The 27534-nt window shown below is 37.0% G+C and overlaps 1 protein-coding gene across 2 annotated transcripts in view; it reads right to left on the reverse strand.

Moving 5' to 3' along the window:
• Positions 1–10832: 10832 nt before the first annotated feature.
• LOC110661564 (phosphatase IMPL1, chloroplastic) overlaps positions 10833–27534 on the reverse strand; it is a 79543-nt gene continuing 62841 nt past the window's right edge. For both annotated transcript variants that reach the window (XM_021820223.2, XM_021820222.2), the window contains exons 9-10: positions 12121–12222; positions 10833–11222 (exon numbers count right to left, since the gene is read on the reverse strand). In XM_021820223.2, coding sequence (XP_021675915.2) covers positions 11124–11222; positions 12121–12222 — 201 coding nt within the window. In that variant the 3' untranslated portion in view covers positions 10833–11123. The remainder of the gene's footprint in view (positions 11223–12120; positions 12223–27534) is intronic.

The raw sequence follows: 27534 nt of genomic DNA on the forward strand, positions 1-27534 counted from the left end.
TTCAACCCGGTTTGTAAATAATTCCATATTTCTTCCGGCTCCCTGACCTAATTATTTGACTGGCTTAACAGTTCTTTTTCGTGATTTTCTCTTTTCCACTGTGTTCATAAGGGTCCTAAGGACTGTGGCGTCACTTTTTACGGTTCGAAATTTGAGTTTAAAACGACTTCGCAGTCGTTCCCGAGGAGGTCACCCATCGCTGTGACTCTCGGCTCTTTTAACTTCTTATGTTCTGTTTTTCTTATTTATACTTAACTAATTGAACATTACTAATTATTAGTGTTTATGGTTTCTCTAGTTGTCTTAAGTATGGTTCTAATTCCCTTAATTGTTCGGACCGACACCGGTCACCGAAACAGTGAAATATACTAGGCTATACAAATAGGGGTGTTACTTTTTGAGTTGATATACTTGGGTTTTAACCCTGATAATTATTACAGCTTATTAGCTGTTCTGTTGGACACTGGGAGACACATTGTGACCAATGGTGTGATGGTCTGAGGTACTTAGTACCCAGTGCCAGTTTACCTGTTTATCCAGTCCAGTCAACTAGTATGGTTTACTCGGGCAATGATAATAAATTTTTATCAAATTTTAATCGAATAATACTGCAATAAATACCAAAAATAAAGTCTACCCAAAGATGAAAACATACATTCTGCATGCTTATTTTTATTATATTTTATTTTATTTTATATTGTCACCACTAAGTAGAATTGCTTAGCGCGTCGCTTTTTCCACGCGCAGGTACTAGAGACCTAGCTGGGGAGCCCAGCAGAAATCAGTCAAGGTGAGCCTTCAGAGCTGCATCCGGAGTCCAAAGTCACCTCACATCTGCACTACATATGATAGGACATTAGGATTTTGGGTAGCATTTTGTATTTTGCATTTTGTATTATGTATTAGTTTTGGGATTGTAACTATCAACTCTTGTAATTATGTAATAATGTAATTATATGAAATTTCATGTTATCGAAATTTTCTATATAATTTATGTTGATAAATAAAATATTGAGAAATATTTATGAATACGCTTCAAGTGATGAAGTGAACAGAAAAGTTTTGAAAATAATATTGTGATTTGAGATTGAGATTTTGAGATTGATTTGAATGTATATAACGGAGTTTGGATTTGGAAATTATATTGGAAGTGTTTTTAAACAGGTTCAGAAGAACTGTTTTTCCAATTTATAGCCAAAACTCTGCCGGATTTTCTATAAAATTTGCGAAAAATCCATATTTATCAAAAATTGAAAATAAATGAATTAAAAGGGATAAATTGTAATAGAAACATGAATTGGTGCTCCGGCACACTGAGTGGCATAACTTGCTGAGTTACACTCTAAACGGGTAAGGGGTGTCACATTTAGTGGTATCAAAGCATCGGTTTAGGCGTTTCTGGGCTAAGATAGAGTGCATACCATTGCATTGCATTTGTAAGTGTTGAGGTGACACTGATGCAGATCTATTTGTTTTCTTATTTGAATAGGAAATGGATCCTGCTTCACAAAGAGCAGTTGAGGAAGAGGTGGAGAGTCGTGCTCCACCTGTATGAACTGAGGGCAGGGAGAATCGCTCCACCAAAGTGAGGCACCTGCCCAACCTCAGTTTGCACTATTTTAGCAAATGACTGAATTTTACCGGCAAATGATGAGGGCAATTCCACCACCACAACCACAGCCACAACCTCCACTAGTACCACAGAAATCTCATCTAGAGAAACTGAGAAAGCATGGGGCTGCGAACTTCTTTGGGAAGAGGGAGGATGATCCCATGGCCACAGAAAACTGGTTGAATAGAACCATCAGAGTGTTGAAACAGCTAAACTGCACCCCCGAGCAGAACCTGGTGGGTGTTGTGACCCTACTTCAGGATGATTCATATCAGTGGTGGGACACAGTAACCAGTGAGGTGCAACCTGAATAGATCACCTGGGAATTCTTCCTCACAGAGTTCAGGAAGAAATATGTGAGCAAAGTGTATTTAGAAGAGCAAATAAGGGAATTTATCAGTTTGAGACAGAGGCAATTGTCAGTGGTGGAATATGAACGTGAGTTTGTCAGACTGAGTCGATATGGGAGGGAGATAGTCCCTAAAGAGGCAGAGAGGTGCGGACGGTTTGAAGAAGGGCTCAATGATAATATCAAAGTCATGATCACAGCATTGGAGATCACAGATTTTGCTAAATTGGTAGATGCTGATCAAAAGTGGAAAGGGTCCGAATAAATGAATAAAATAGAAGGGAAAGACAGCAGAAGAGGGGTCCGGGTCAGTCTAGTGCATTTTTTGCTCCCAGTAAGAAGAGTAAGGATCCTCCTGCTCAGAGTTCAGGACCACCACAGGGTCATGGCCAGTCTCAGGGGCCCAGACCACAGTTCACACCTAGGAGAGGCTAGTCCACACCATTAGTGGGCAGCTCTCCAAGGACGGTGTTTAGGGGACCAGCCCCAGCATCTTTTACCTATCAGTACTGTCAGAAGTGGCATAAGGGGGATTATTGGCGAGTGACCGGTGCATGCTTACGGTGTGGATCGACAGAACATCAGATCAAGAATTGTCCAAAGAGGACTACTACAGTCGCTTCAACACAAACTGACAGACCTGCTCCTGCACCACAAAGGGGTAGGAAGCCCGATAAACCTGAGGCAGCTGGTCCATCACTGAGGCCTGCATCCGAGTCAGCTGAGAGGCCAGATACTAGAATACCTGCCAGGGCCTATGCCATCAGAGCTCTGGAGGAGCAAGATGCCCCGGATGTTATTAGGGGTAAGTTTTCCCTCTACAACACTTTTGTGCATGCATTGGTGGATCCAGGATCCACTCATTCCTACATTTGCATCAAACTACCCATAGAGAGGGGAGTTCCAGTAGAGGAGAGTGATCAAGACATTCTAGTCACAAATCCACTATGCCACAGTGTGGTAGTGAATAAGGCGTATAAAGGTTGCCCGTTGAGGATTCAGGAGTATGAATTCTCGGCAGACCTAATTGAATTTCCCTTCCATGAGTTTAATGTGATTTTGGGAATGGACTAGTTGTCATGTCATCAGGCAATAGTTGATTATAAACTGAAAAGGATTTCTTTGAAAACTTCTAAGGGTATTGAGATTACTGTTGTGGGTGAAAGGACAGATTTCCTGTCCAATGTTATCCCAGCCACAGTTGCAAGAAGATTGATGAGAAAAGGCTGTGAAGGTTACCTAGCACATGTGGTTGATACTAGGCAAGCTAACCCAAACTTTTGTGATATACCCACAGTAAGAGACTTCCCAGATGTATTTCCTGAAGAGTTGCCTGGTTTACCACCAGAAAGGGAAGTCGAGTTTGCTATTGAGGTAATGTCGGGTACAACACCAATTTCTATTGCTTCTTATAGAATGGCACCCACTGAATTGAAGGAGTTGAAAATTCATTAGCAGGAGTTACTCGATAAGGGGTTTATACGCCCCAGTGTGTCACCATGAGGAGCTCCGGTGCTGTTTGTGAAGAAGAAGGATGGAACTTTGAGATTGTGTATTGATCACCGGCAGTTGAACAAAGTAACTGTGAAGAATAAATATCCGTTGCCCAGAATTGACGATCTATTTGATCAGTTGAAGGGAGCCGGTGTATTTTCAAAAATTGATCTCAGATCAGGGTATCATCAGTTGAGGGTAAAGGATGCAGATGTGTCAAAAACTGCATTCAGAACCCGGTATGGGCACAATGAATTTCTAATGATGCCGTTTGGGTTAACAAATGCACCAGCAGCATTTATGGACCTTATGAACTGTATCTTCCATCCATACTTAGATCAGTTTGTAGTGGTCTTTATTGATGATATTCTGGTGTATTCCAAGACCAGGGAAGAACATGATGAACATTTGAGAATTGTTCTGCAAACCCTGCGAGAAAAGATGTTGTATGCTAAGTTGTCTAAGTGTGACTTCTGGATGAGTGAAATCTCTTTCCTTAGACACATAGTATCAGTAGAGGGGATTAGAGTGGATCCCAAAAAGATAGAAGCAGTGATGGAATGGAAGCCTCCCAGAAATACAACTGAGGTCAGAAGTTTCTTGGGGCTAGCTAGGTATTACAGAAGATTTGTGAAGGGATTTTCTCTTATAGCTGCTCCAATGACTAAGTTATTGCACAAAAATGTGAAATTTGGCTGGAACGACAAGTGCCAAGCTAGTTTCAAGAGGCTGAAAGCTATGTTGACGGAAGCACCAGTGTTAACACAGCCAGTTTCGGGAAAAGACTTTGTGGTCTACAGTGATGCCTCTCATAATGGGTTAGGGTGTGTATTGATGCAAGAAGGGAAGGCGGTCGCCTATGCTTCCAGGCAGCTAAGGCCACATGAATAGAATTACCCTACCCATGATCTAGAACTTGCAGCAATTATCTTCGCACTGAAGATATGGAGGCATACTTGCATGGTGAAAAGTGCTACATTTACACAGACCACAAAAGTCTGAAATACTTGCCAACCCAGAAGGAGCTCAACCTCAGACAGAGGTGATGGATTGAGTTCCTAAAGGACTATGATTGTGTGATAGATTATCATCCTGGGAAGGCAAATGTAGTTTCTAATGCTTTAAGTAGGAAGTCCATCACAGCTTTAAGATCACTAAATGCCTGTCTGTCCTTAGCTCAAGATGGAGATATTTTGGCTAAGTTGCAAGTGAGGCCAACCCTACTACAGCAGATACAAGATGGACAGAGGGCAGATGAAAAATTAATACCATTGTGGGTAAAATTCCAGAGAGAAGGGAAACTGAATATGAGGTGAAAGCAGATGGGTGTCTGCACTATAGAGAAAGAGTGTGTGTGCCAAATGATGGGGAACTGAAGACTAGTATTCCGAAAGAAGCACACACTAGTGTTTATGCTATGCACCTGGGAAGCACAAAAATGTATAATGATTTGAAGCCTCATTATTGGTGGCCTAGTATGAAAAGGGATATAGCTGACTAGGTGACTAAGTGTTTGACATGTCAGCAAGTTAAAGCAGAAAATCAAGTTCCATCAGGATTGCTACAGCCTATACGCATACCTGAATGGAAATGGGACCGGATTATTATGGATTTTGTTAGTGGTCTACCTCTCACCCAGAAGAAGCATGATGCAGTGTGGGTGATAGTGGATAGATTAACGAAGTCAGCACATTTTCTGCCAGTTAGGACTGACTACTCACTAGAGAAGCTAGCAGAATTATATATCAGTGAGATAGTTAGACTGCATGGAATCCCACTTTCCATCATATCTGATCGAGACCCAAGGTTTACATCAAGATTCTGGAAAAAGTTACAAGAAGCCTTGGGCACACAACTCTATTTTAGCACGGCTTTTCATCCTCAGACGGATGGATAGTCAGAACGAGTAATTCAGGTAAACCTAAGAACTAATTAAATTTTCATAGTTAATAAGTTGAAATGATAGTAACAATGTGAATTATGTGATAGATCTTGGAGGATATGCTAAGGAGCTGTGTCATTAAGTTTGAGGGGAGTTGGGATAGATATCTCCCACTGGCAGAATCCGCATATAACAATAGCTACCAAGCTAGCATTCAAATGGCTCCGTATGAAGCACTCTATGGGAGGAAATTTAGAACCCCGTGTGTTGAACTGAATTGGGTGAAGATAAGCTAGTAGGACCAGACCTGGTGAAATAGACTGAGGAGAAAGTGAAGATAATCAAAGCTAACCTGAAGGTTGCCTCATATAGATAGAAATCTTATGCCGACTTGAAGATAAAAGAGATAGAATATGCAATTGGAGATAAAGTGTTTCTCAAAGTCTCACCGTGGAAGAAAGTATTGAGGTTTGGAAGAAAGGGTAAGTTAAGCCCTTGGTTCATTGGCCCATATGAAGTCATTGAACGTGTGGGACCAGTGGCCTATCGGCTAGCTTTACCACCAGAACTGGATAAAATACACAATGTATTTCATGTTTCTATGCTAAGGAGATATCGCTCAGACCCTTCACATGTCATTTCCATGGAAGAGATTAAAATCCAACCGGACTTGACATATGCAGAAGAATCTAAACAGATCCTAGCTCGGGAAGTGAAGGAACTGAGGAATAAACAAATTCCACTGGTAAAAGTGCTTTGGAGGCACCACAACGCTGAAGAGGAAACTTGGAAAAGTGAAGAGATGATGAGGCAACAGTTCCCTCAACTATTTGCATCAGGTAAATTTCGAGGACGAAATTTTTATTAGAGGGGAAGAGTTGTAACATCTTCACTTTAGCTAGTCCGACGAAATTTTTATTAGAGGGGAAGAGTTGTAACATCCTCACTTTAGCTAGTCCGTATAGTCTACTGTTTCAGTGACCAGTGTCGGTTCGGATAGCTAAAACGTCCGGAAAAATATTTAAACTAAAGTGAGGAACCATAATTAACTCAAATATTAATAAGAAAAATTTGAAAAAAAATTTAGAAATAAAATACAAGCAAGTTAAATGAGCCGGTGCCCTAGCGATGGGTAACCTAGTGAGAAGTTGCAGTTCTCGCAACTAGGAGCCCTAGACCCAGGGAAAAATTATAAAATAATTATTGGGACTCCAGAGAAGGGTCATTGAGGTTCTTATGACATTAGAATGCCAAGAAAATGCTTAGAAAAATTTTTCAATCGGTATAGACAATTTTGGCTCGTTAAGCCAAACGAAAGGCATTTTAGTCATTTCGTCTTCAGAGATGACCTACAGTCTGCCTGGGCAAAATGACCAAATGAACAGTGTTTGGTCATTTGGCCATAAGTTAGTGTAGAAAGGTCCAATTGACCTGAAATTTTATCAGCAACAAGCTGAGATATAGACCAACAACTTTCATGAAGAAACCTAACCCAAATTATGACCAGAACATAATCAAAAGGTAAGTTGCGATCCTTGTTCCTAACATCAGATTTGGTCACCCGAATTGCGGACAAAATTTCAATCCGGCCAGTTGTGGTTTTTGGGCCATAACTAGAGTTCAAAACTCCAAATGGAATGATTCAAAAAAGGAAATGCAACTAGACAAAATAAAGAACAACTTTTATGTTGATCAGTTTGCCAAATTCCCACTGCAAAAATGACTAATGGAACAGTAAACCCAAAGCATGAAAACTAAAAATTCTGTCCAATTAGCATTAAGCTTAGAAATGATATTGGCAACCAATACCAATAAGTTTAAAATAAAAAATGTGGTACGTTGATGATATTTAAACTAATATACCTATTGTCAATGCAAAAGTCAACATTTTAGTTGACTAATGAAATAAATAGTAGCCATAAAATTTCATTTTCAAAGAATTACATAAATTAAAAGTGTTAAATGCCTAAGTAGGCCTAATGTGATTGGTTTGGATAGGTTGGCATGCCAATAGGGTTCTGTTAGCAGTACTGTATATGACTTCATGCCATTCTGTGTTTCATGGCTTTCCATGCCATTATGTGACATAATAGCCTTTGGCTATGTTATTTGAGTTGATATACTTGGGATTTAACCCTTATAATTATTACAGCTTATTAGCTGTTCTGTTGCACACCAGGTGACATAATGTGATCAATAGTGTGATGGTCCGAGGTACTTAGTACCCAGTGCCAGTTTACCCGTTTATCCAGTCCAGTCAACTAGTATGGTTTACTCGGGCAATGAAAATAAATTTTTATCAAATTTTAATCGAATAATACTGCAATAAATACCAAAAATTAAGTCTACCAAAAAATAAAAACATACATTCTGCATACTTATTTTTATTATATTTTATTTTATTTTATATTGTCACCATTAAGTAGAATTGCTTAGCGCGTCGATTTTGCCACGCGCAGGTACTGAAGACCTAGCTAGGGAGCCCAGCAGACATCAGACAGGGTGAGCCTTCAGAGCTGCATCTAGGGTCCAGAGTCACCTCACATCCTACACTGCATATGGTAGGACATTAAGATTTTGGCTAATATTTTGTATTTTGCATTTTGTATTATGTATTAGTTTTTGGATTGTAACTATCAACTCTTGTAATTATGTAATAATGTAATTATATGAAATTTCATGTTATCGAAATTTTCTATATAATGTATGTTGATAAATGAAATGTTGAGAAATATTTATGAATACGCTTCAAGTGATGAAGTGAACAGAAAAGTTTTGAAAATAATATTGTGATTTGAGATTGAGATTTTGAGATTGATTTGAATGTGTATAACGGAGTTTGGATTTGGAAATTATATTGGAAGTGTTTTTAAACAGATTCAGAAAAACTGTTTTTCCAATTTATAGCCAGCACTCTGCCAGATTTTCTATAAAATTTACGGAAAAATCCAGATTTATTAAAAATTGAAAATAAATGAATTAAAAGGGATAAATTGTAATAGAAACATAAATTGGTGCTCCGGCACACTGAGTGACATAACTTGCTCGGCTACACTGTAGACAGGTAAGGGGTGTCACATATCCAGTCTGGTTAGTATATAGGCTACACGGCCAGTAATTCAAGTACTATTAAATTCAAATAGCTAAATCCAGTCTACTGACATACAACACCACCAAATATTCGTAAACATTTTATTTACTTTATTTTAGTGTATATTTCTTTATATTTGACACCACTAAGCAAAATTACTTAGCGCGTTGCTTTTGTAACACGTAGGTATCGGAGACACAGTTGGGGAGCCCAGCAGACCTACGACCGAGCTAGACATCAGATCTGCACATGAGTCCAGAGTCATCTGCACTGCATTGCATACATGTTAGGACTTAGGATATCTTGTATTTTGTACTTTGTTGTATTTTTTAAATTTCACCTTGTATTTTGTAATATTATGAAAGCTCTAAAGTTTATAATATCTTGTACAAATTAAATAACATGGAGATTTTCTGGATATATTTAAATTATTATGGATTGTATTGTGGAACTATTTAATGACTGTAAAAGTCTATTGACTTTACTGAGAAATAGAAACTGTGAAATATCTGAGATTTTGATATTATCATATTAAACTGTTTTTCAACAGGTTTGGAAGGACAGTTTGTCCGAAATACAGACGGCACATTGTCAAATTTTTATTATTATTTTTGAAATACTGATTTTATCAAAGTATGAAAATAGTATCAGCATGATATGAATATTACATAAAAGACTTCTTAAAAATCAAATTGAGTTCAGGTAATGAAATAATCACAGACTAGGTGCTCTCGCACGCCGTGTAGCCTACCTTGCTCGGGTACACTATAGACAGGTAAGGGGTGTTATACAAAATATTAAAGAACCAAACAGAATCAAACTAAAACCAAGAATTCGTCATATTTGATTTGGTTTTGACTCTTAACAATATGAATTACTTAGATGTATATGCATGTATATGTGTCGAAGTACATATACAATGGCGGAACTCCTTTTTGGCTAGAGGAGGCCACGGCCCCCCACTTAAACTGTTTTTTTTTTTTTTAATTTTATATTCACTACCTCGACCTTTTCACCACATCTATCCATACGTTATAACAAATTCTAAACGTCTCGATGTATGACATCTAATTTATTTTTTCCACCAAATGCAAAATACGATGCTTCAATGTTAATTAATATCAGTGTCTCTATAAGGAAAATAGTCCAAATTTAAAACAATAACTAGTTAATATTGCAGAAAACAGCTCAATTCAATTTATTTGGCTCAATTCTCACGTCCGGAACTATTTCAGCAGGTAGATTCAATTTACTTTTTTTTTTTTCAAAGATTCAATTTACTTTTCAAAAATGCAAAATCTGACTAAAAGAAATAGTTCATTCGGCAAAAATTCAATTCCGTTATAATAGATCTTCTACAGTTTCCCTTAGTAGACCAGCCACGGTTCAGTTTGGCTAAAACCAGACTGGTTCAACTCAGAATTGGAACCAGACCAAAACTGGCCTGTTAAGTCCAATTTCGGACTGAAATTGAAATTTTCTTCCTTAAAACAAAACTGAAAAAAAAAAAAATCAGCAGCTAGACTTGATCAAAATTAGAATCAAACCAGAATTAGAATTGAGGGAGACCCAGCGGTCCAACTCCAGTCCCCCCGCAACCTTAAATCGAAACCACCGGTTTCAACCGAGAACTAACCTAATGGCCACCTTACCCCTTAGTAATATAGGTAATTTAAGTAACCAAATTTCCTTAATTGGGTTTTTATTTACTTCAGAATAGAATTCAAATGGATACTATGAATTTATACTATGAATTTACTGTCAACTAATCAATTCAATGCCAAAATCAATTGAAACGAACTTTACCATAAATAAACTATGAATTTTTTTTTTTTTTTTGGAAAAAACATAATTATCATTACTCAACCAGGTAAGAAAGCATAACTTTGAATGTGTTAAAAACATAGAATATGCTAAACAAACGAAATTCACCACAAATATGAGTACAAAAACATTGAAAATAAACTATGAATCCAAACCATCAAGAAAATGCTAAGATAATGAATGAAAAATGCAGAGGGAAAAGGCAAAACAATGTTCTGCAAGATGTATACATCAGTCAATTTAATTTACCTTTAAAAGTATATCAAAGGTAAATTGCACTAATAGTTACAGAAATGTTACCTAAAGTTCATTTAAGCAACTAAATTTTAATTTGCCTCAATCGAATCATTCAACTTTTCATCTGATATCATACAAGCTTCGTTTGAAATAAATTATTTACGAGAAAAGAATTCAATTGAATTCTTATATAGTTGATTTTTGTTTCTTTTAAAGTGAATTTTTTTTCTTTTCAAGTTAAAAAGAATTGAATTCTTTCGTTCGAAACATGAAAATTGACTAAAAAGAAATCAAAGAATTAAATTCTTGTAAAATTTTAGTTTTTAAACAAAAGGACAGAGAATTCCATAAGAATTTGTTATTAACCATTTAAAGTTCGTTTCAATCAAACTAGTCAACAGCTTTGTTTACAATATCGAATACTAGAGAAGTAACTAGTAGCAGTACTTAATGAAGATACATGAATGAAACCCAGAAAGATGTTGCATTGTGATATGTCTAATAGCGGATATCAAGTGATAACAAATTAAGAGCACATACCATGAGAACACTATAGAAAATAGTAACAACTGAGGGTAATATCTAAGGCACCTGCTACTGCTAGCTGGCACAGAAAGCTTGAACTAAGAGCATTTCAAAAATCTGTGCGATAATTTTCTGGCTTATACCACAGTGAGAAATCAATTCCCTTGGCTTTCAGTTTCTCAGTTGCAGGTGCAATCCTCTCCAACAGCTGCATTTTGAAGAGAATAAATATACTATTTAGTTCAGACAAGAACAGCACAGTAAAGCAACATTAGTCATGATTTACACTTCTGAATAGACATCTATTATTTATACATCACATCATTTAATGAAAGACAACCATTAAATTACATTAGATTATATTTAAGCTCCATTATACTTAATTTTCACATTACATGCATATGAAAAATATAGGCTTAAGCATCTTGTACACAAAGCCGTTCCCCCAAATTTTTGAGGGAAGCACTTCCATATAAGATAGCCATTTGAAAGCGAAACAGATATGCACTATATCTTTATACCCTATTTTGTCAAGTTTTCCAAACTCCAACACTAATTTCAAATCCTCCATTTTTATTCCAAACAGTGACACAAACCTAGGAAAGATAACACAAGTACCTAGGACTACCTGATAAACAAGAATGGGTAGAATTTGTGTCCTTCTGACCACAGAACAATTTAAACATCCAAAACACTAAAAGATATGGAATCGATTATTCTACTTTGTATATGCTTCCCCCTACACTGGATTTTCCTTTCACCAAATTCTAGAAGCAATGGCTTGTGGAAGGAAGGACATACCCCTCACAACATGCAATTGTATGATACAATTGAAAAGTTGTATTGAACACCATGGCTAAAACGTTAAGGATTCAAGGCTGTACATCATAATTGCATAGAAGGGACCATAATGGTTAACAGCCTTTTTGTAGAAGCACAACAATTAATCATTTCTAAGTATTGTTCTGTAAATTGAGCAAATGAATAGCCAATGAGATTATAAATGCCAAAGTATTTTCATGCTGGTTGTCTATACTTGAGAAAAGGGAACATAGAGGATGAACAAAACAGTCATTTTTTCAACAAAGGAAGCAGCAAGTCTCTACCTTCATATGCATCACACCATTAGATACCAAGAGAGATCTATCGAATGCACAGAATTTTCCACCATCCATTCGAGTAACTGTCCCACCAGCTTCTTCAACCATCTGCTTGACAAAGGAAAAAATACATTAATAAATAGAAGAAAAAAAAATCAATGATTGAAACATCACTATAAAGCTCATAACTGGAAATATTTTCAAATTTCTAACCCTCCATGCAAATTGGCTCATGCCTATTGAAACAGATTAGAAAGAAAGAAGAAAGAGAGAGCTGATGAAGGAGCTAAAAGCTTGATTATTCAGTATTCCCTCAAGCTTGATTGTGAATTTATACAGACACGAAGGTTACAAAATAAGAAGAAAACTAAAAATAGGAAAATACATATTCTACATTGATTTACAGTAACCTAATTATAATACACATTTACAGCAGCTAATTACACACCAAATTGATTATGAATTTCAGCACAAAAATTTTGAAAGATAGAAAATAACTCAAAATGATTCTTCATTAAAAATAACAAAGTGCAACAACAATAACCATCAATAAACGTAACAAAATAGTGAAATCCCCCAAAGTTATATTGACACAACTTCTACCCCAAATATATGAATGACCAATGTCAAACATAGAGGTAGCCCTATCATTGACTTGCTTGGGAAAGGAAGCACGAGTTTGTTTCCTAAGTTGACACGACTCACATTCTAAGAATGACAATGTAGAAAGACTATGAATTATTTTTTTTAGCTTGGCAAGACTTGAATGACTCAAATGATTGTGAACAAGATCAGCATAATTGGTGGAAGCAAAAGCGACCAGAGAATTTGGAGTAGAGAGAATGGCACAGTGCTTGTGACTCATGTCCTGCACCAATCATCTTCCCCACACTCTGGTCCTCACAATAACAAAGTCAACGATAAAGGCTGCAGAAAAATTAAGGATTTTAGTCAATTTGCTAATGGAAATTAGATTATATGGGCATTCAAGGATGAATAAGATTGTAGTTAAAGAAGAAGATTTACTTCTCCTATTCCTTTAACTAGAGTTCATGAACCATTAAGTAATGTGACTTTAGATGGTGTTGTAGGAGAAACAAGAGTGGAGAAAAAGTTATTATTACCAAATATGTGGTCAGAGACACCAGAGTCTAGAATCCATAGAGCAGTAGGTAAAGGCTTGGTTAGATAGGCAAAGGAATTATCAAAGTGAGATATGTTGGATGAAGAGGATTGTTGCTTAGTTGCTTGATACTGTAGATACTCCTTGTAATCTGATTCAATTAAGGTGATTGAATCTGGCGTCTGATCTTTTACAACAAGTAGAGGAAGCAAATCATCTCAATAAGATTGGGCCATATGAACAACTGATTGACCAATATTGTTAAACGGATCAGGACGTGCTGATCGACCATGAAGTGCTCAACAGGCATCCTATGTGTGACCACCTTTATCACAGTAGATGCAATGAGACTTCTTTCCCTTGCTTTTCGATAGCCAACTTGGCCTTGTTGATTTCCATTCTACACAGCCAATATTGAGGACTCAATTTCTATTGAGTTATTTTTTACTAACAGAGATGTGTAGGAGTCCACTAGACACATCCTCTAAAGTAGGAATAACTGGACTAGTCAATATTTGGTTTCACACAACTAAGGTCAGATCAAAGTCCAATCAATGCCAAAACCATGAAAAACTTGTCCCACTATTCCTCCTGGGCAGTAATGTTATTAGTAAAGGCATGAGAGAGTTAAATTCATTTTTCGGTATCTCTACTTGTTCCAAATAACTAGCCATATCCTGATAATTTTCTTGTAAATTGACTATGTCTAACATTGCATTATAAATTCGTTGCACATCATTAATGTACTACATTTTAAACTTAGTTCAAACCTTGCGAAAAGGTTTTAAAGGACTTAAAAAAAGTGAATAATTTGGGATCTAATGAGTGCCATTAAAAACTACATAATTAAGCATCAATCTTGGCCCAACTTGTTTGATTCGTTAGAGCAATATCAGTGACATTTTTACTAGATGGTCATCATATCCCTATCCTATAAACCATAATTCTACTAATGCAGCCAAAGACATAATTATTACTTGTAACTTAATAGTAGTTATAGTTGAAAAACTAAAAATAGAAGAGAAAAGTAGTATGAACACACTTGTGTTCGATGAATCTCCCTTTCCAAACATGCTGAATTATTCTAGAAATAAACAGTTCTTGCTCTCATACTATGGATTGAAACTTGGAACAAATCAGGAAGATATAAAAAAACCCAATGTCGCAAGGATTTTGCGGTCGCTGATCGGTTCTCACCGAAGTGGGAAAAGTGAAGAGTCGCTGCTTTAATTTTGAGGGAAATTAAAGGAAATCATTTATAAGATTAAAAATCACTTCGAAACAGAGATTCTAGGTTCGGGGTCCGTATATGGGTGGGGAAGGTGTTAGGCACCTCACCTCGTCCCTCAACGAGGGTAAACAGATTTAACGTTGTGCACTTTATAAATTGAAATTGATAATTTGGGGGTTAGAATGATGATGTTAATCCTTTGTACAGATAAAAGGAATGTTTGATATTTCACTATTACGGGTTGTCCAAGAACATAAGTAGATGAGATGATCCTTCAGTAAATAGGTATTGTGTAATAGGTATTTTGAGGATTAATATAAATACTGAAGTTGTGATATTTTTGAGGGGAATTTTTGCCCTATAAATATGAGTGCCTCAAGGAGAACTCTCCATAAGGCCTCAACATAATATTCGGGATACTTTGGAAGAACTCTTCCGCCAATCCCTTAGTGTATTAAGAATTTAAGTTGAGAGCTCGGGTAAGAACTCTCTCCCGATCTCTTAATATATTTTGTTAAAATTTTGGCTGAGAATTCGGGTAATAACTCTCTGTCGATCTCTTAATGTATTCTGTTAAAATTTAAGCTAAGGATTCGGGTAAGGACTCTCCCCCGATCTCTTAATATATTTTGTTAAAATTTTGGCTGAGAATTCGGGTAAGAACTCTCCCCCGATCTCTTAATAAATTGCGTTAAAAATTAGGCTGAGTTCGGGTAAGGAATCTCTCTCGATCTCTTAATATATGGCGTTAAAAATTTGGCTGAATTCGGGTAAGAACTCTCTCCCGATCTCTTAATATATTTATAAGAACAACATTTTATAAGAATTTCGAACTAGGGATTAAGGTAAAGGGTCTTTCTTGATCCCTTTTATGTGGGAAAGAAATACCGAAGACATAGGAAACCCTTGTGAAAAGCTTTTCCTAGCCTACAGGATTTTATAACTAGATGGCGGACGTTAGGCTGAAATCCTTCCCGATCTTCCGCATGATTGCTTTATCCGAACTCTTTGGTTTCAGACTCCATCCCTTTTTTGGTTGCCTGCCTGAGGTCCGAACTTCGTCTTGATTTCCGATCTCTTGTCTTATCGTCTAAGCTTATTCCAAGCCCCGATCTTATAGCTTATTTTCCATTTCGGCCCCTCTAGCCTATTGTGATCTTTTTATGACCGTAGGAGTTACGTTCATTTTCCTATTGTTTTCATTTATTTGTTAAAGTACTTCTGCCTATACTCTTTAGAGTATTTACGAGTCGCCAATTACTTAAACATTTACTTTCGAAAGGAATGAAAACGAGGTGATGATAAATGAAATTTACGAATGAATAAAAAAAAAGACAAAGGAAATAACTACGGGCTAAGACAACCTATTTTGAGATTTAGTGTGACTGGATACAACTCAACTCAACTCAACTAAGCCTTTATCCCAAAAATTTGGGGTCGGCTATATGGATTCGCTTTTTCCACTCTGAACGATTTTGGGTTAAATCCTCAGAAATGTGTAATGCTTCTAAGTCATGCTGTACTACTCTCCTCCAAGTCAATTTAGGTCTACCCCTTTTTTTCTTTCTATCCTCTAGCCTAATGTGCTCTACTTGTCTAACTGGAGCCTCCGTATGTCTACGCTTCACATGACCAAACCACCTCAATCTCCCTTCTCTCAACTTATCTTCAATTGGCACCACTCCTACCTTTTCTCTAATACTTTCATTACGGACTTTATCTAGTCTAGTATGGCCACTCATCCACCTTAACATTCTCATCTCTGCAACTCTTATCTTAGATGCATACGACTCTTTCAGTGCCCAACACTCACTACCATATAGCATAGCCGGTCGTATGGTCATGCGGTAAAATTTTCCTTTTAATTTATTGGGAATCTTACGATCACATAAAACTCCCGTGGCACGTCTCCACTTCAACCATCCGGCTTTAATCCTATGACTAACATCCTCCTCACATCCCCCATCTACTTGAAGGACTGAGCCTAGATATTTAAAGTGATTACTTTGAGACAGTGCCACTCCATTCAAACTAACTCCTTCCCTATCACTAGTTTGGCCTTCACTGAACTTGCAATGCATGTATTCTGTCTTCGTTCTACTTAACTTAAAACCCTTTGACTCTAGAGTACTTCTCCAAAGTTCTAGCTTCCTATTGACTCCTTCTCGTGTGACTGGATATGTAAAAAAAAAACTTGAGAAACAAACTAAGGATATTCAACAAAATAACAGTTTAGACGCTTACGTGCAAAAAGTTGGGGAGACAGGCGAACCAACTCCGGTATCAACAAATCTTAGAGAGCTGAAGGCAGACGGCCGAAGAACTTGAGCTTACCCTAGGTAATGGGAATGAAGTTGAGCTTGAAGGGTAATGCACAGATACTAAAGTGATGGGAATGAGGCGGAGTGAAGTTGGGTTCACAGGGTAGTGCACAGGTACTGAAAATGAAAATCACAGGATTTAGAGCTCTTTAAAATGAAATACTTCAGAAAACTAGTTTCTAAAGTTTCTCAAAACTTTGAGAGCTTCGAATGACAAGCAGTGAGACTGAATCAAAGTTCAGAGTCTTTCCACAATAATCACCACCTCCTCCTTTCTACAGTATTGCATGCAGGTATTTATAGGAAATGGGTATTCAAAATGAAGGGTCAGGATCTTATCAGGAGGAGACCGAAGGCTTAGATTCAAAAGGACATAATCTGATGTCTGAGAATTAAAAAGAATCAAAGTAGAGGGTCAAGATTCCGTTAAGAATATATGTCCTTTCATCCCTTAATCCAACGGTCAAGGGTCTCGCCTTACAAAATAGATCCAAAGACTGGGAACAAAAGGCGTCGAATCTGTCATCTGCTTTTGATCTGAGGGCTCCAAATCCATCCTTACAATTATAATCAACGGTGTAAATCGAGATGTACAGGGTTGCTTTAACCGTTTGGCGTCTAGCGGCTAAGAGGGCGTCCTTGCAAATGAGATGTGTGATGAGGATCAGATCATGCCTCCAATGCTTTAACTAACTCGGATCTGACAGTGAAGGGAGTTAATTGAAGGTCCTGACCGGAAGTTATTTAACCCCCCTGAGTTCTCCGATCTCTATAGGTTGTCCCTTGTTTTTTCCGATCTTATTGTGACTGACCCATCTTAAGATTGTTATTCCGATCTTATTATGACTGACACATCTTAAGATTGTTATTCTGATCTTTATCTTCTTTTGCATCCAGTCCTTTTTACTTCCCAATCTCTCTATTTTCCAACCTCCTACTCAATCTGACCTGTATCAGTCAAAGCAATAAATTCTTCGATTATCGATGAGCCCGCTTCGAGTTCCGCAATAAATGCCAGGGCCCTATATATATGCAGCAATAGGAAATCACCTTCGCACTTCACTTTTTCTTCTCCAGTTTATTTCCAATGCACCACTTCCCCAATTCTAGCTTTTCCGACGATAATTCTAATTATGATGGCCATTTTGATCTTTTTCCGACTGTTTCCTTCGCCCCTCGCTTGAAGATTTATGACCCCGGCGATCAGAGAGCTATGAGAACGTCATCTAATGACAGTGAGAGAACTAGACTAATTTACCAATCAAGGTCGAAAGTGACGACCGTGTCGATCTCGAATCAGTCTACTGATATGATCGGTAGACCAATCTTAGACAAGAGGACTGCTAATTTCATTCTTGATGTCGGTGACCGCCTCTTGAAGTTCATTTGCTCCCAACCATGTCGGGCGTCCCAACTACAGCTCGGTTCTGGTCAATGACATCGGCGATGACTCCGCTCAATATCATGAGAGTCATAGTCACCCTATCTGAGTTGCACATCTATCCAATATTTGTGGCTGGCTTTCTGATCAAACATATCTTTGATTCAGCCACAAGACTAGACTTTGACATAAGCCCATCGTGCTACATTTTGAGTTCGGAAGTAGTCTGATTTTGGTAGAATGTAGTGTAGGGATACTTGCAATTGCTGATCTAGAGAGATCGCCCAAATAATGTAATATGATTTTTTGGAAATGAAATTTTATTTGAATATTTATTTTGTTTTATTATTGCATTATTTTTCGATCCCTTTTAATTGTGTTGATCTAATCCCGCCAAACGAACTCATAAACCGATCTCCTTTATCGGATCTCTTTTCCGCGCTTCTGGAATTTTCTCAGGGCACTGGTCAGATCTCGCTTATCGATGCAGCATTTAATGCACTAGCGGGTATAAATAGAGAGGGGGTAGCCATTCGCAAATCATGCCACTTGGGATGTAGACACCATATGGAAAGTCAATCATTATATTATTTCTCTATATATTCTGTATTCTGTATTCCTATTTAGGATTTCTTCCTAATTAATAGAACACAATTATAGGAATCAATTGTATATATATACCCATGTACAGATTAATTGAAATTATGGAGAATCATCTCTTTCTACATGGTATCAGAGCAGTTCATTTATCTAAGGCGACTATTTGTTTTCACTACCCAGCTCAGGAGAGACCTTGGCCGCCGACCAGCCATCCCCACTTATCCGGTTACCAAAATCCAAACGTGTGAGGCTAACGCTCCAAACTCAGGTTCTTGCCGTTTCTTCACTCACCGGTGCGTGGAGGTGCGTTCGCCGGCCGTTTCAACTTCGATCAGCATCACCTGCATTGCCTCAACCCCCTCATTTCACCTTGTCTGATCCAGTACACTATTAAAGGACTTCTGAGGTTTGGCTCTCAGATTCTATTTCGATATTTGCTTGATTTGTAATTTTTGGTTATTTTGCGGCTGTAAGCACTTTGGATTAGCGTTTCGGTTAGTTTTCTTTGTCTAAACAAATGACAGACAATAAAAATGTTATTTTTTATGTGATTCCGGTGATGACTAAGATCACGGAACACAAACTTAATGGTTCGAATTACCTAGAGTGGAGTAAGACTGTTGGGGTCTATTTGCGTAGCATTGATAAGGATGATCACCTTACTAAAGACTCACCTACTGATGATACACGGCAAACTTGACTAAGGGAGGATGCTCGGTTGTTTTTGCAGCCTTGGAAATCGATTCACAGTGAGGTAATTAATTTAATTAATCACTGTGAATTTATTAAGGAATTGATGGATTATTTAGATTTTCTGTATTCAGATAAAGGGAATATCTCCTATATTTATGATGTTTGTAAGGCATTCTACCGTGCTGAGAAAGATGATAAGTCTCTCACGGCTTATTTTATGGATTTTAAACGGGTATATGAGGAACTTAATGCATTGTTGCCTTTTAGTTCTGTTGTGAAACTTCAGCAGGCCCAATGAGAGCAACTGGCTATTGTGAGTTTTCTTGCAGACCTTCCTTCAAAGTATGAGACTGCTAAATCTCAGATTCTCTCCAGTTATGAGATTTCCTCTTTGCATGAAACATTCACACGGATCCTTCGTACAGAAAGTACTTAATCTTCACAGCCTGCCAATAGTGCTCTTATTAGCCGTAATCCAAATGGACAACAGAATAATAAAAGAGGAAGTAGAGGAGGAATTACAGGCAACAGAGGTAATCAACAAAATGGGGAGGCTAGTTCTAATCAGGACTCAAGAAGAGTCATTTGTTATTATTGCAATGAAACTGGCCATACAAAATATAATTGTCCGCAACTTCAAAGGAAAAATCATCGATCACAGATGGCAAATATGGCAGCAAAGGATTCTACAGTATCTTCCTCTGAGAAAACTGTTTTGGTATCTGCAGAGGATTTTACACAGTTTTCCCAGTATCAGGCATCCCTAAAGCCCACCAATTCCCCTATCACTGCGATCGCTGAGTCAGGTAAATCCACTTCATGCCTTGTGTCTTCCTCATCCAAATGGGTTATTGATTCTGATGCAACAGATTACATGACAGGTAATTTAGTCTTCTATCTGCTTTTTTAGTCTAATCTCACTTCCTCTACTGTTACTTTAGCTGATGGTTCTACTTCTTGTGTCATGGGTTCTGGAACTGCGAATCCGACTTTGTCAATTTCTTTGTCATCTGTTTTGTGTCTACCAAAATTCTCTTTTAATCTACTTTCTGTTAGTAAACTTACTCGTACCTTAAATTATTCTGTTTCCTTTTTTCCTGACCAGTGTTTGTTTCAGAATCTTACGACGAAACATATTATTTGTAGAGGACGTGAGTTAGGTAGTCTCTACATTCTAAAAAATCATGTACCGCGGTCGCTTGTTTGCTCTAGTACCTTAACACCTCTTGAAACTCATTGTAGATTGGGTCATCCTTCTTTGTCTACCATGAAGAAGCTGTGTCATCAGTTTCAGTCTTTATCAGTACTAGAATGTGAGTCATGTCAGTTTGCAAAACATCATCGTTTGCCTTCTGTGTCTAGAGTCGATAAACGAGCTTCATCCCCTTATAAGTTATTTCATTCTGATGTTTGGGGTCCTTATTCTGTTATTTCTAAACCTGGATTTCGTTATTTTGTTATTTTTGTTGATGATTACTCTCGTATTACCTTGTTATATTTAATGAATAATCGTTCTAAGTTGTTTTCTATCTTTTGTGCCTTTTGTAATGAAATCAAAACTTAATTTAAAATTTTTGTGCGCATATTAAGAAGTGACAATGCCAAAGAATATTTTTCTGCACAATTTCAAGTCTTATATGATACAAAATGACATTCTTTATCAGTCTTCCTGTGTTGATACCCCATCCCAAAATAGCTTGGCCAAAAGAAAAAATCGTCATCTTCTTGCTCTTCTTTTTCATATGAAAGTTCCTAAGTACTTTCGGGTAGATACAGTTTCTACGGCATATTTTTTTATCAATCGTATGCCGTCTTCTGTCCTTAATGAGGATATTACTTATGCTGCTTTGTTTCCTATAAAATCTTTGTTCCCTATTGAACTCCGTGTTTTTTATTGTACCTGTTTTGTGCGTGATGTTCGTCCACAGGTTACTAAATTGGATCCGAAGTCTCTCAAATGTGTCTTCCTTAGGTACTCCCGGCTCCAAAAAGGGTACCATTGTTTCTCTCCTACTCTTAATCGTTATCTTGTTTCTGCAGATGTCACATTTTTTGAGTCCACTCCATTCTTTCCTCAATCATCTGTATATGATATTCAGGGAGAGGAGGATGATCTCTTAATATATACTGTCCAACCAATGTCTAGTCCTCTCCCACAACCTGTTCCTTCTGTCTCTAGACCTACTCGACCTCACGTTGTTCATATTTATTCTAGGAGATTAGAGATTCCTGACTCAGAACCTCCACCAGCTACTTCGTTGAGAGATCCTGTACCTCATACTGATCATGATTCTCCTTAATTTTAATTAATCTGTACATGGGTATATATATACAATTGATTCCTATAATTGTGTTCTACTAATTAGGAAGAAATTCTAAATAGGAATACAGAATACATAATATACAGAAAAATATAATGATTGACTTTCCATAACACTCCCCCTCAAGTTGGAGCATAGATGTTAATCATGCCCAACTTGTTATAAATGTAGTCAATTTTAGCTCCATTCAGAGCTTTTGTGAAAATATCTCCTAACTGCTCTCCGGTTTTGATGTGTCCTATTAAGATGATCTGTTGTTGAATCTTTTCACGAACAAAGTGACAATCAATCTCGATATGTTTGGTCCGCTCATGAAACACCGGATTAGAAGCAATATGGAGAGCAGCTTGATTATCACACGACAATTTCGCAGGCAGGGAGGTCTTAAAGCTTGTCTCATCTAGTAATTGAAGTATCCACATTACCTCACATACTGATTGTGCTATGGCTCTGTATTCGGATTCAGCACTAGATCGAGAAACTACACTCTGCTTCTTGCTTCTCCAAGATACCAAATTTCCTCTAAAAAAAAAGCAATATCTAGTAGTTGACCTCCTGTCAACCTTAGATCCAGCCCAGTCAGCATCTGAAAAACATTCAAGATTCAAATGCCCATGATTACCATATAACAAACCACTTCCTAGAGTGCCCTTCAGATAACACAAGATTTGTCCCAAGACTTTCCAATAAGCAACAGTTGGGGAAGACATAAATTGACTTACCACACTAACGGCATAAGCAATGTCAAGACGAGTGACTGTAAGGTGGTTCAATTTTTCTACCAATCTCTTGTATCTCTCTGGATCTTCAAACAACTCACTATCCCCTGTTAACAGTTGTAAATTTGGAGTCATTGGTGCACTACAAGGCTTAGCACCTAATTTTTCTGTCTCTGTCAATAAATCAATGACATATTTTCTTTGGGACAAGAAAATACCCTTCTTACTTCTCATAACTTCAATACCCAAGAAATACTTTAACAATCCCAAGTCTTTGGTCTGAAACTGGTTTTGGAAAAAGGTTTTAAGAGATGAAATATTATTTCTCTGTATATTCTATATTCCTATTTATGATCTCTTCCTATTAGTAGAACACAATTATAGGAATCAATTGCATATATATTCCCATGTACAGATTAATTGAAATTAAGGATAATCATCTCTTTCTACAACATCCAAGACCACTAATTGAAATTAAGGAGAATCATCTCTCGGAATAACCTTGCAATCCTTGCATAGAGCTCTATTTGTCTTTGTTTGTAGTATGCCCTAGAGTATATCATTTAGTATGCATCTTGTACATGTTTTTATTAATAAAAGGCATTTTCACTTTTCCGTTTACATAATATATTTATGTGTAATAGAAAAGGTCCATTGATATTTTGTTAGAAATTCTATTTTTAAGTTGTTAAGAATATGAGTGATAGTATTTCTAGCACAAAGTATCATAAATAGGTTCACAATCGAGGATACTTCATAATAAAGACATGACTTATCCAGAAAGATTGTATTCATGTTTGTTCCCAAGTTATTTATATGAGATATAAATAAGATGGAATGGTGAGTCTCATGCCATATAACAAACATGATAGGCACTTATACATGATAAGTAGGCCGAACCAGTGACACTTATGATAAGCACATGGAGTTTACTCTTGTCAATGCATTGTTATAAATCATATCAATGCATATAATCTTTAGACCTGAGATAGCACAGTTATCTTGTATATAGGTGGTTTGAGTTTGATACTACTTTCATACTTGTACTATGGGTATATGGGCATGTGTTGGCTTCTACTAGTTATATATGGAGGTAGGTGTTAATCAAAATGGAATCTGTTCCTCTAAGTAAATAGAGATAAAATCATATGTTCATTTAATTGTTCTTGATGTTTCAAGTTCCTGGCCAGGACAGATAGATTTAATCAGAAAAGAGTTTCTGATGAGAAAATCTTTTAATCAAGAACAGCAAAAAAAACAGAACATAATATACATAGCAAATGGAGTTTGACATAAACCATGACTCCAGCTTGAGTTGGGATTTTGTAACAGAGAGATTCTAGTGCATGGTAACATATGATTATAGGTTCATTTAAGGTAAACCTTATTACTGATTGGGTGGCCATGGCATGCTATGCTAGGTGTTAACCATGGTCTATGAGGTCCATAAAATGATTTAGAAAAATCATTTATGGTAAGAAAGAGTTCTGATGATATTAAGAGTTGATATCATATCTCATTGCCAATTAGTGATGAGCCTAGTAAGTCACACACATACATAAGTTATCACCTAATTAAATATGATTTAATTAATTAATTAAAGAGTTTAATTGATTAATTAAATAGGTTTGCTTTGTAATTAGATTGCAAAGTCCCTAGCATGACTTGAAACCAAATCTAAGTTATTGGATGTATAGTATACGTTAAATTTATATTTAAAGTGTTTAAATATGAATTTAATTAATGAGAAATTAATTAATAGATATTAATTAATTAATTTATATTTGATATAAATTGATTAGAAGAAGAGAAATAGTTATTTTGGATTGAGAACTCAAAATTAAGACATAGGGGCATTTTGGTCATTTCACAGGGCATTACACATAAGCTTGCCAAATGTCTTTTAATCATGTAAGATTATTAAAATTAAGATTAAATATAGGTTTGACACTTGGCACAATGTGATTGGGTCAATTAAACCTAGAGCCAATCAGAAGGTGACATGTGACAAGAGTTTTAAGTGGTGACCTAGCTATATAAGGAAAAGGATGAAAAGAAAAATACCTAGCTGCTATTTATTTCATTGTGACTGCCCCAAAGCACCTCTCCATTTCATCTTCTTCATCTCTCATCAATTCAAAGAGATTAACTAACAATCTCTTGAATTAAAAAATACTAGAAATTGTTTCTAGTCTTGTTTACATCTTTAATCCCTTAAAAGGCGAAACTTAATTTTCTAATTCATAGAAAAAGCTTTAGAAGCTGTTCAAGGGCTGTCATAGGTGTTCTTGGTGTGGATAAACTAGAGGGACAACATCTGATGTCCTGAAAACGCATCTCAAAAACACAAATACACTGCAATGCATCAAGAGGTTAGTGTGTTTGTTCTTGATTTAATCTATGATTCTAAAATTAATCTGATTAATTTTAAAATCTTAAATGGCAAATACAGATCCAAAAACATATTAAAAGAGTTTTAATATTGTTATGGAAAGTCAATCATTATATTATTTCTGTGTATATTCTGTATTCTGTATTCCTATTTAGGATTTCTTATTTAGGATTTCTTCCTAATTAGTATAACACAATTATAGGAATCAATTGTATATAAATACCCATGTACAGATTAATTGAAATCAATGAGAATCATCTCTTTCTACATCTCTTTCTACATGGTATCAGAGCAGGCCATCTAGGGTGACTATTTGTTCTCACCACCCAGCTCAAGAGAGACCTTGGCATGGCCGGCCGCGTTCGATTCCGATCAATATTGCCAGCGTCGCCTCAATCCCCTCATTCCACCACTGTGTGCTGTTGCCTGATTCAGTACACCATTAAAGGACTTCTGAGGTTTGGCTCTCAGATCCTATTTCGGTATTTACTTGATTTGTGATTTTGGATTATTTTGTTGCTGTCAGCACTTTGGATTAGCGTTTCGGTTAGTTTTCTTTGTCTCAACAAATGGCAGACAATAAGAATGTTATTTCTGATGTGATTCCGATGATGACTAAGATCACGGAACACAAACTTAATGGTTCAAATTACCTGGAGTGGAGTAAGACTGTTAGGGTCTATTTGCGTAGCATTGATAAGGATGATCACCTTACTAAAGATCCACCTACTGATGATACACAACAAACTTGGCTAAGGGAGGACGCTCGGTTGTTTTTGCAGCTTCGGAACTCGATTCACAGTGAGGTAATTAGTTTAATTAATCACTGTGAATTTGTTAAAGAATTGATGGATTACTTAGATTTTCTGTATTCTGGTAAAGGGAATATCTCCCGTATTTATGATGTTTGTAAGATATTCTACCGTGCTGAAAAAGAGAATAAGTCTCTCACGGCTTATTTTATGGATTTTAAACGGGTATATGAGAAACTTAATGTATTGTTGCCTTTTAGTTCTGATGTGAAAGTTCAGCAGGCCCAACGGGAGCAACTGGCTGTTATGAGTTTTCTTGCAGGCCTTCCTTCAGAGTATGAGACTGCTAAATCTCAGATTCTTTCGATTGAGATTTCCTCTTTGCATGAAACATTCACACGGGTCCTTGATGCAGAAAGTACCCAATCTTCACGACTGCGGTAGTGCTCTTATTAGCCGTAATCCAAATGGACAACGAGGGTAATAGAAGAGGAAGTAGAGGAGGAATTACAGCAATGTAATGTCAGCGTAATGGAGAGGCTAGTTCTAATCAGGACTCAAGAGGAGTCATTTGTTATTATTGTCATGAGCACAGCCATACAAAATATAATTGTCCGCAACTTGGAGGAAAAATCGGCGATCACGGATGGCAAATATGGCGGCAGAGGATTCTACGGTATCTTCCTCTCGAGAAAACTGTTTTGGTATCTGCAGAGGATTTTGCACTGATTTTCCCGATGTCGAGCATCTCTAAAGCCTACGGTTCCCTATCAACTGCGATCACGAGTCGGGTAAATCCACTACAAGCCTTGTGTCTTCCTCATCCAAATGGGTTATTGATTACGGTGCAGCAGATCACATGACAGTAATTCTAGTCTTCTATCCGCTTTCGGTCTAATCCCACTTCCTCTCTGTTACTTTAGTGATGGTTCTACTTCTTGTGTCATGGGTTAGGCTGCGAATCCGACCGTCAATTTCTTTGTCATCTGTTTTGTGTCTACCAAATTTCTCTTTTAATCTACTTTACATTAGTAAACTTACTCGTACCTTAAATTGTTCTATTTCCTTTTTACGATCGGTGTTTGTTTCGAGGATCTTACGAAGCGCATTATTGGTAGAGGGCGTGAGTCGTGGTCTCTACATTCGGAAAATCATGTACGCGGTCGCTTGTTTGCTCCAGATCTGTAACACCTCTTGAAGCTCATTGTAGATTGGGTCATCCTTCTTTGTCTACCATGAAGAAGTTGTGTCCTCGATTTGATCTTTATCGAGACTAGAATGTGAGTCGTGTCGGTTGCAAAACATCATCGTTTGCCTTACGTGTCTAGAGTCAATAAACGGGCTTCATCCCTTTTGAGTTAGTTCATTCGATGTTTGGGGTCCTTGTTGCATTACTTCTAAAACTGGATTTCGTTATTTCGTTACTTTTGTTGATGATTACTCTCGTGTTACCTGGTTATATTTAATGAAGAATCGTTGTGAGTTGTTTTCTATCTTTTGTGCCTTTTGTAATGAAATCAAAACTCAATTTAATATTTAAATGCGCATATTAAGAAGTGACAATGCTAAAGAATATTTTTCAGCACAATTTCAGTCTTACATGACACAAAATGACATTCTTCATCAGTCTTCCTGTGTGGATACCCCATCCCAAAATGGCGTGGCCGAAAGAAAAAATCGGCATCTTCTTGAGGTAACTCGTGCTCTTTTTTTTCAGATGAAAGTTCCTAAACACTTTTGGGCGGATGCAGTTTCTGACATGTTTTTGATCAATCGTATGCCGTCTTACGTCCTTAATGGGGATATTCCTTATCTTGCTTTATTCCTACAAAATCTTTGTTTCTGTTGAACCCGTATTTTTGGTTGTACTTGTTTTGTACGTGATGT

This window comes from Hevea brasiliensis, chromosome 11 (assembly GCF_030052815.1).
Source record: "Hevea brasiliensis isolate MT/VB/25A 57/8 chromosome 11, ASM3005281v1, whole genome shotgun sequence".
Classification (NCBI taxonomy): Eukaryota; Viridiplantae; Streptophyta; class Magnoliopsida; order Malpighiales; family Euphorbiaceae; genus Hevea; species Hevea brasiliensis.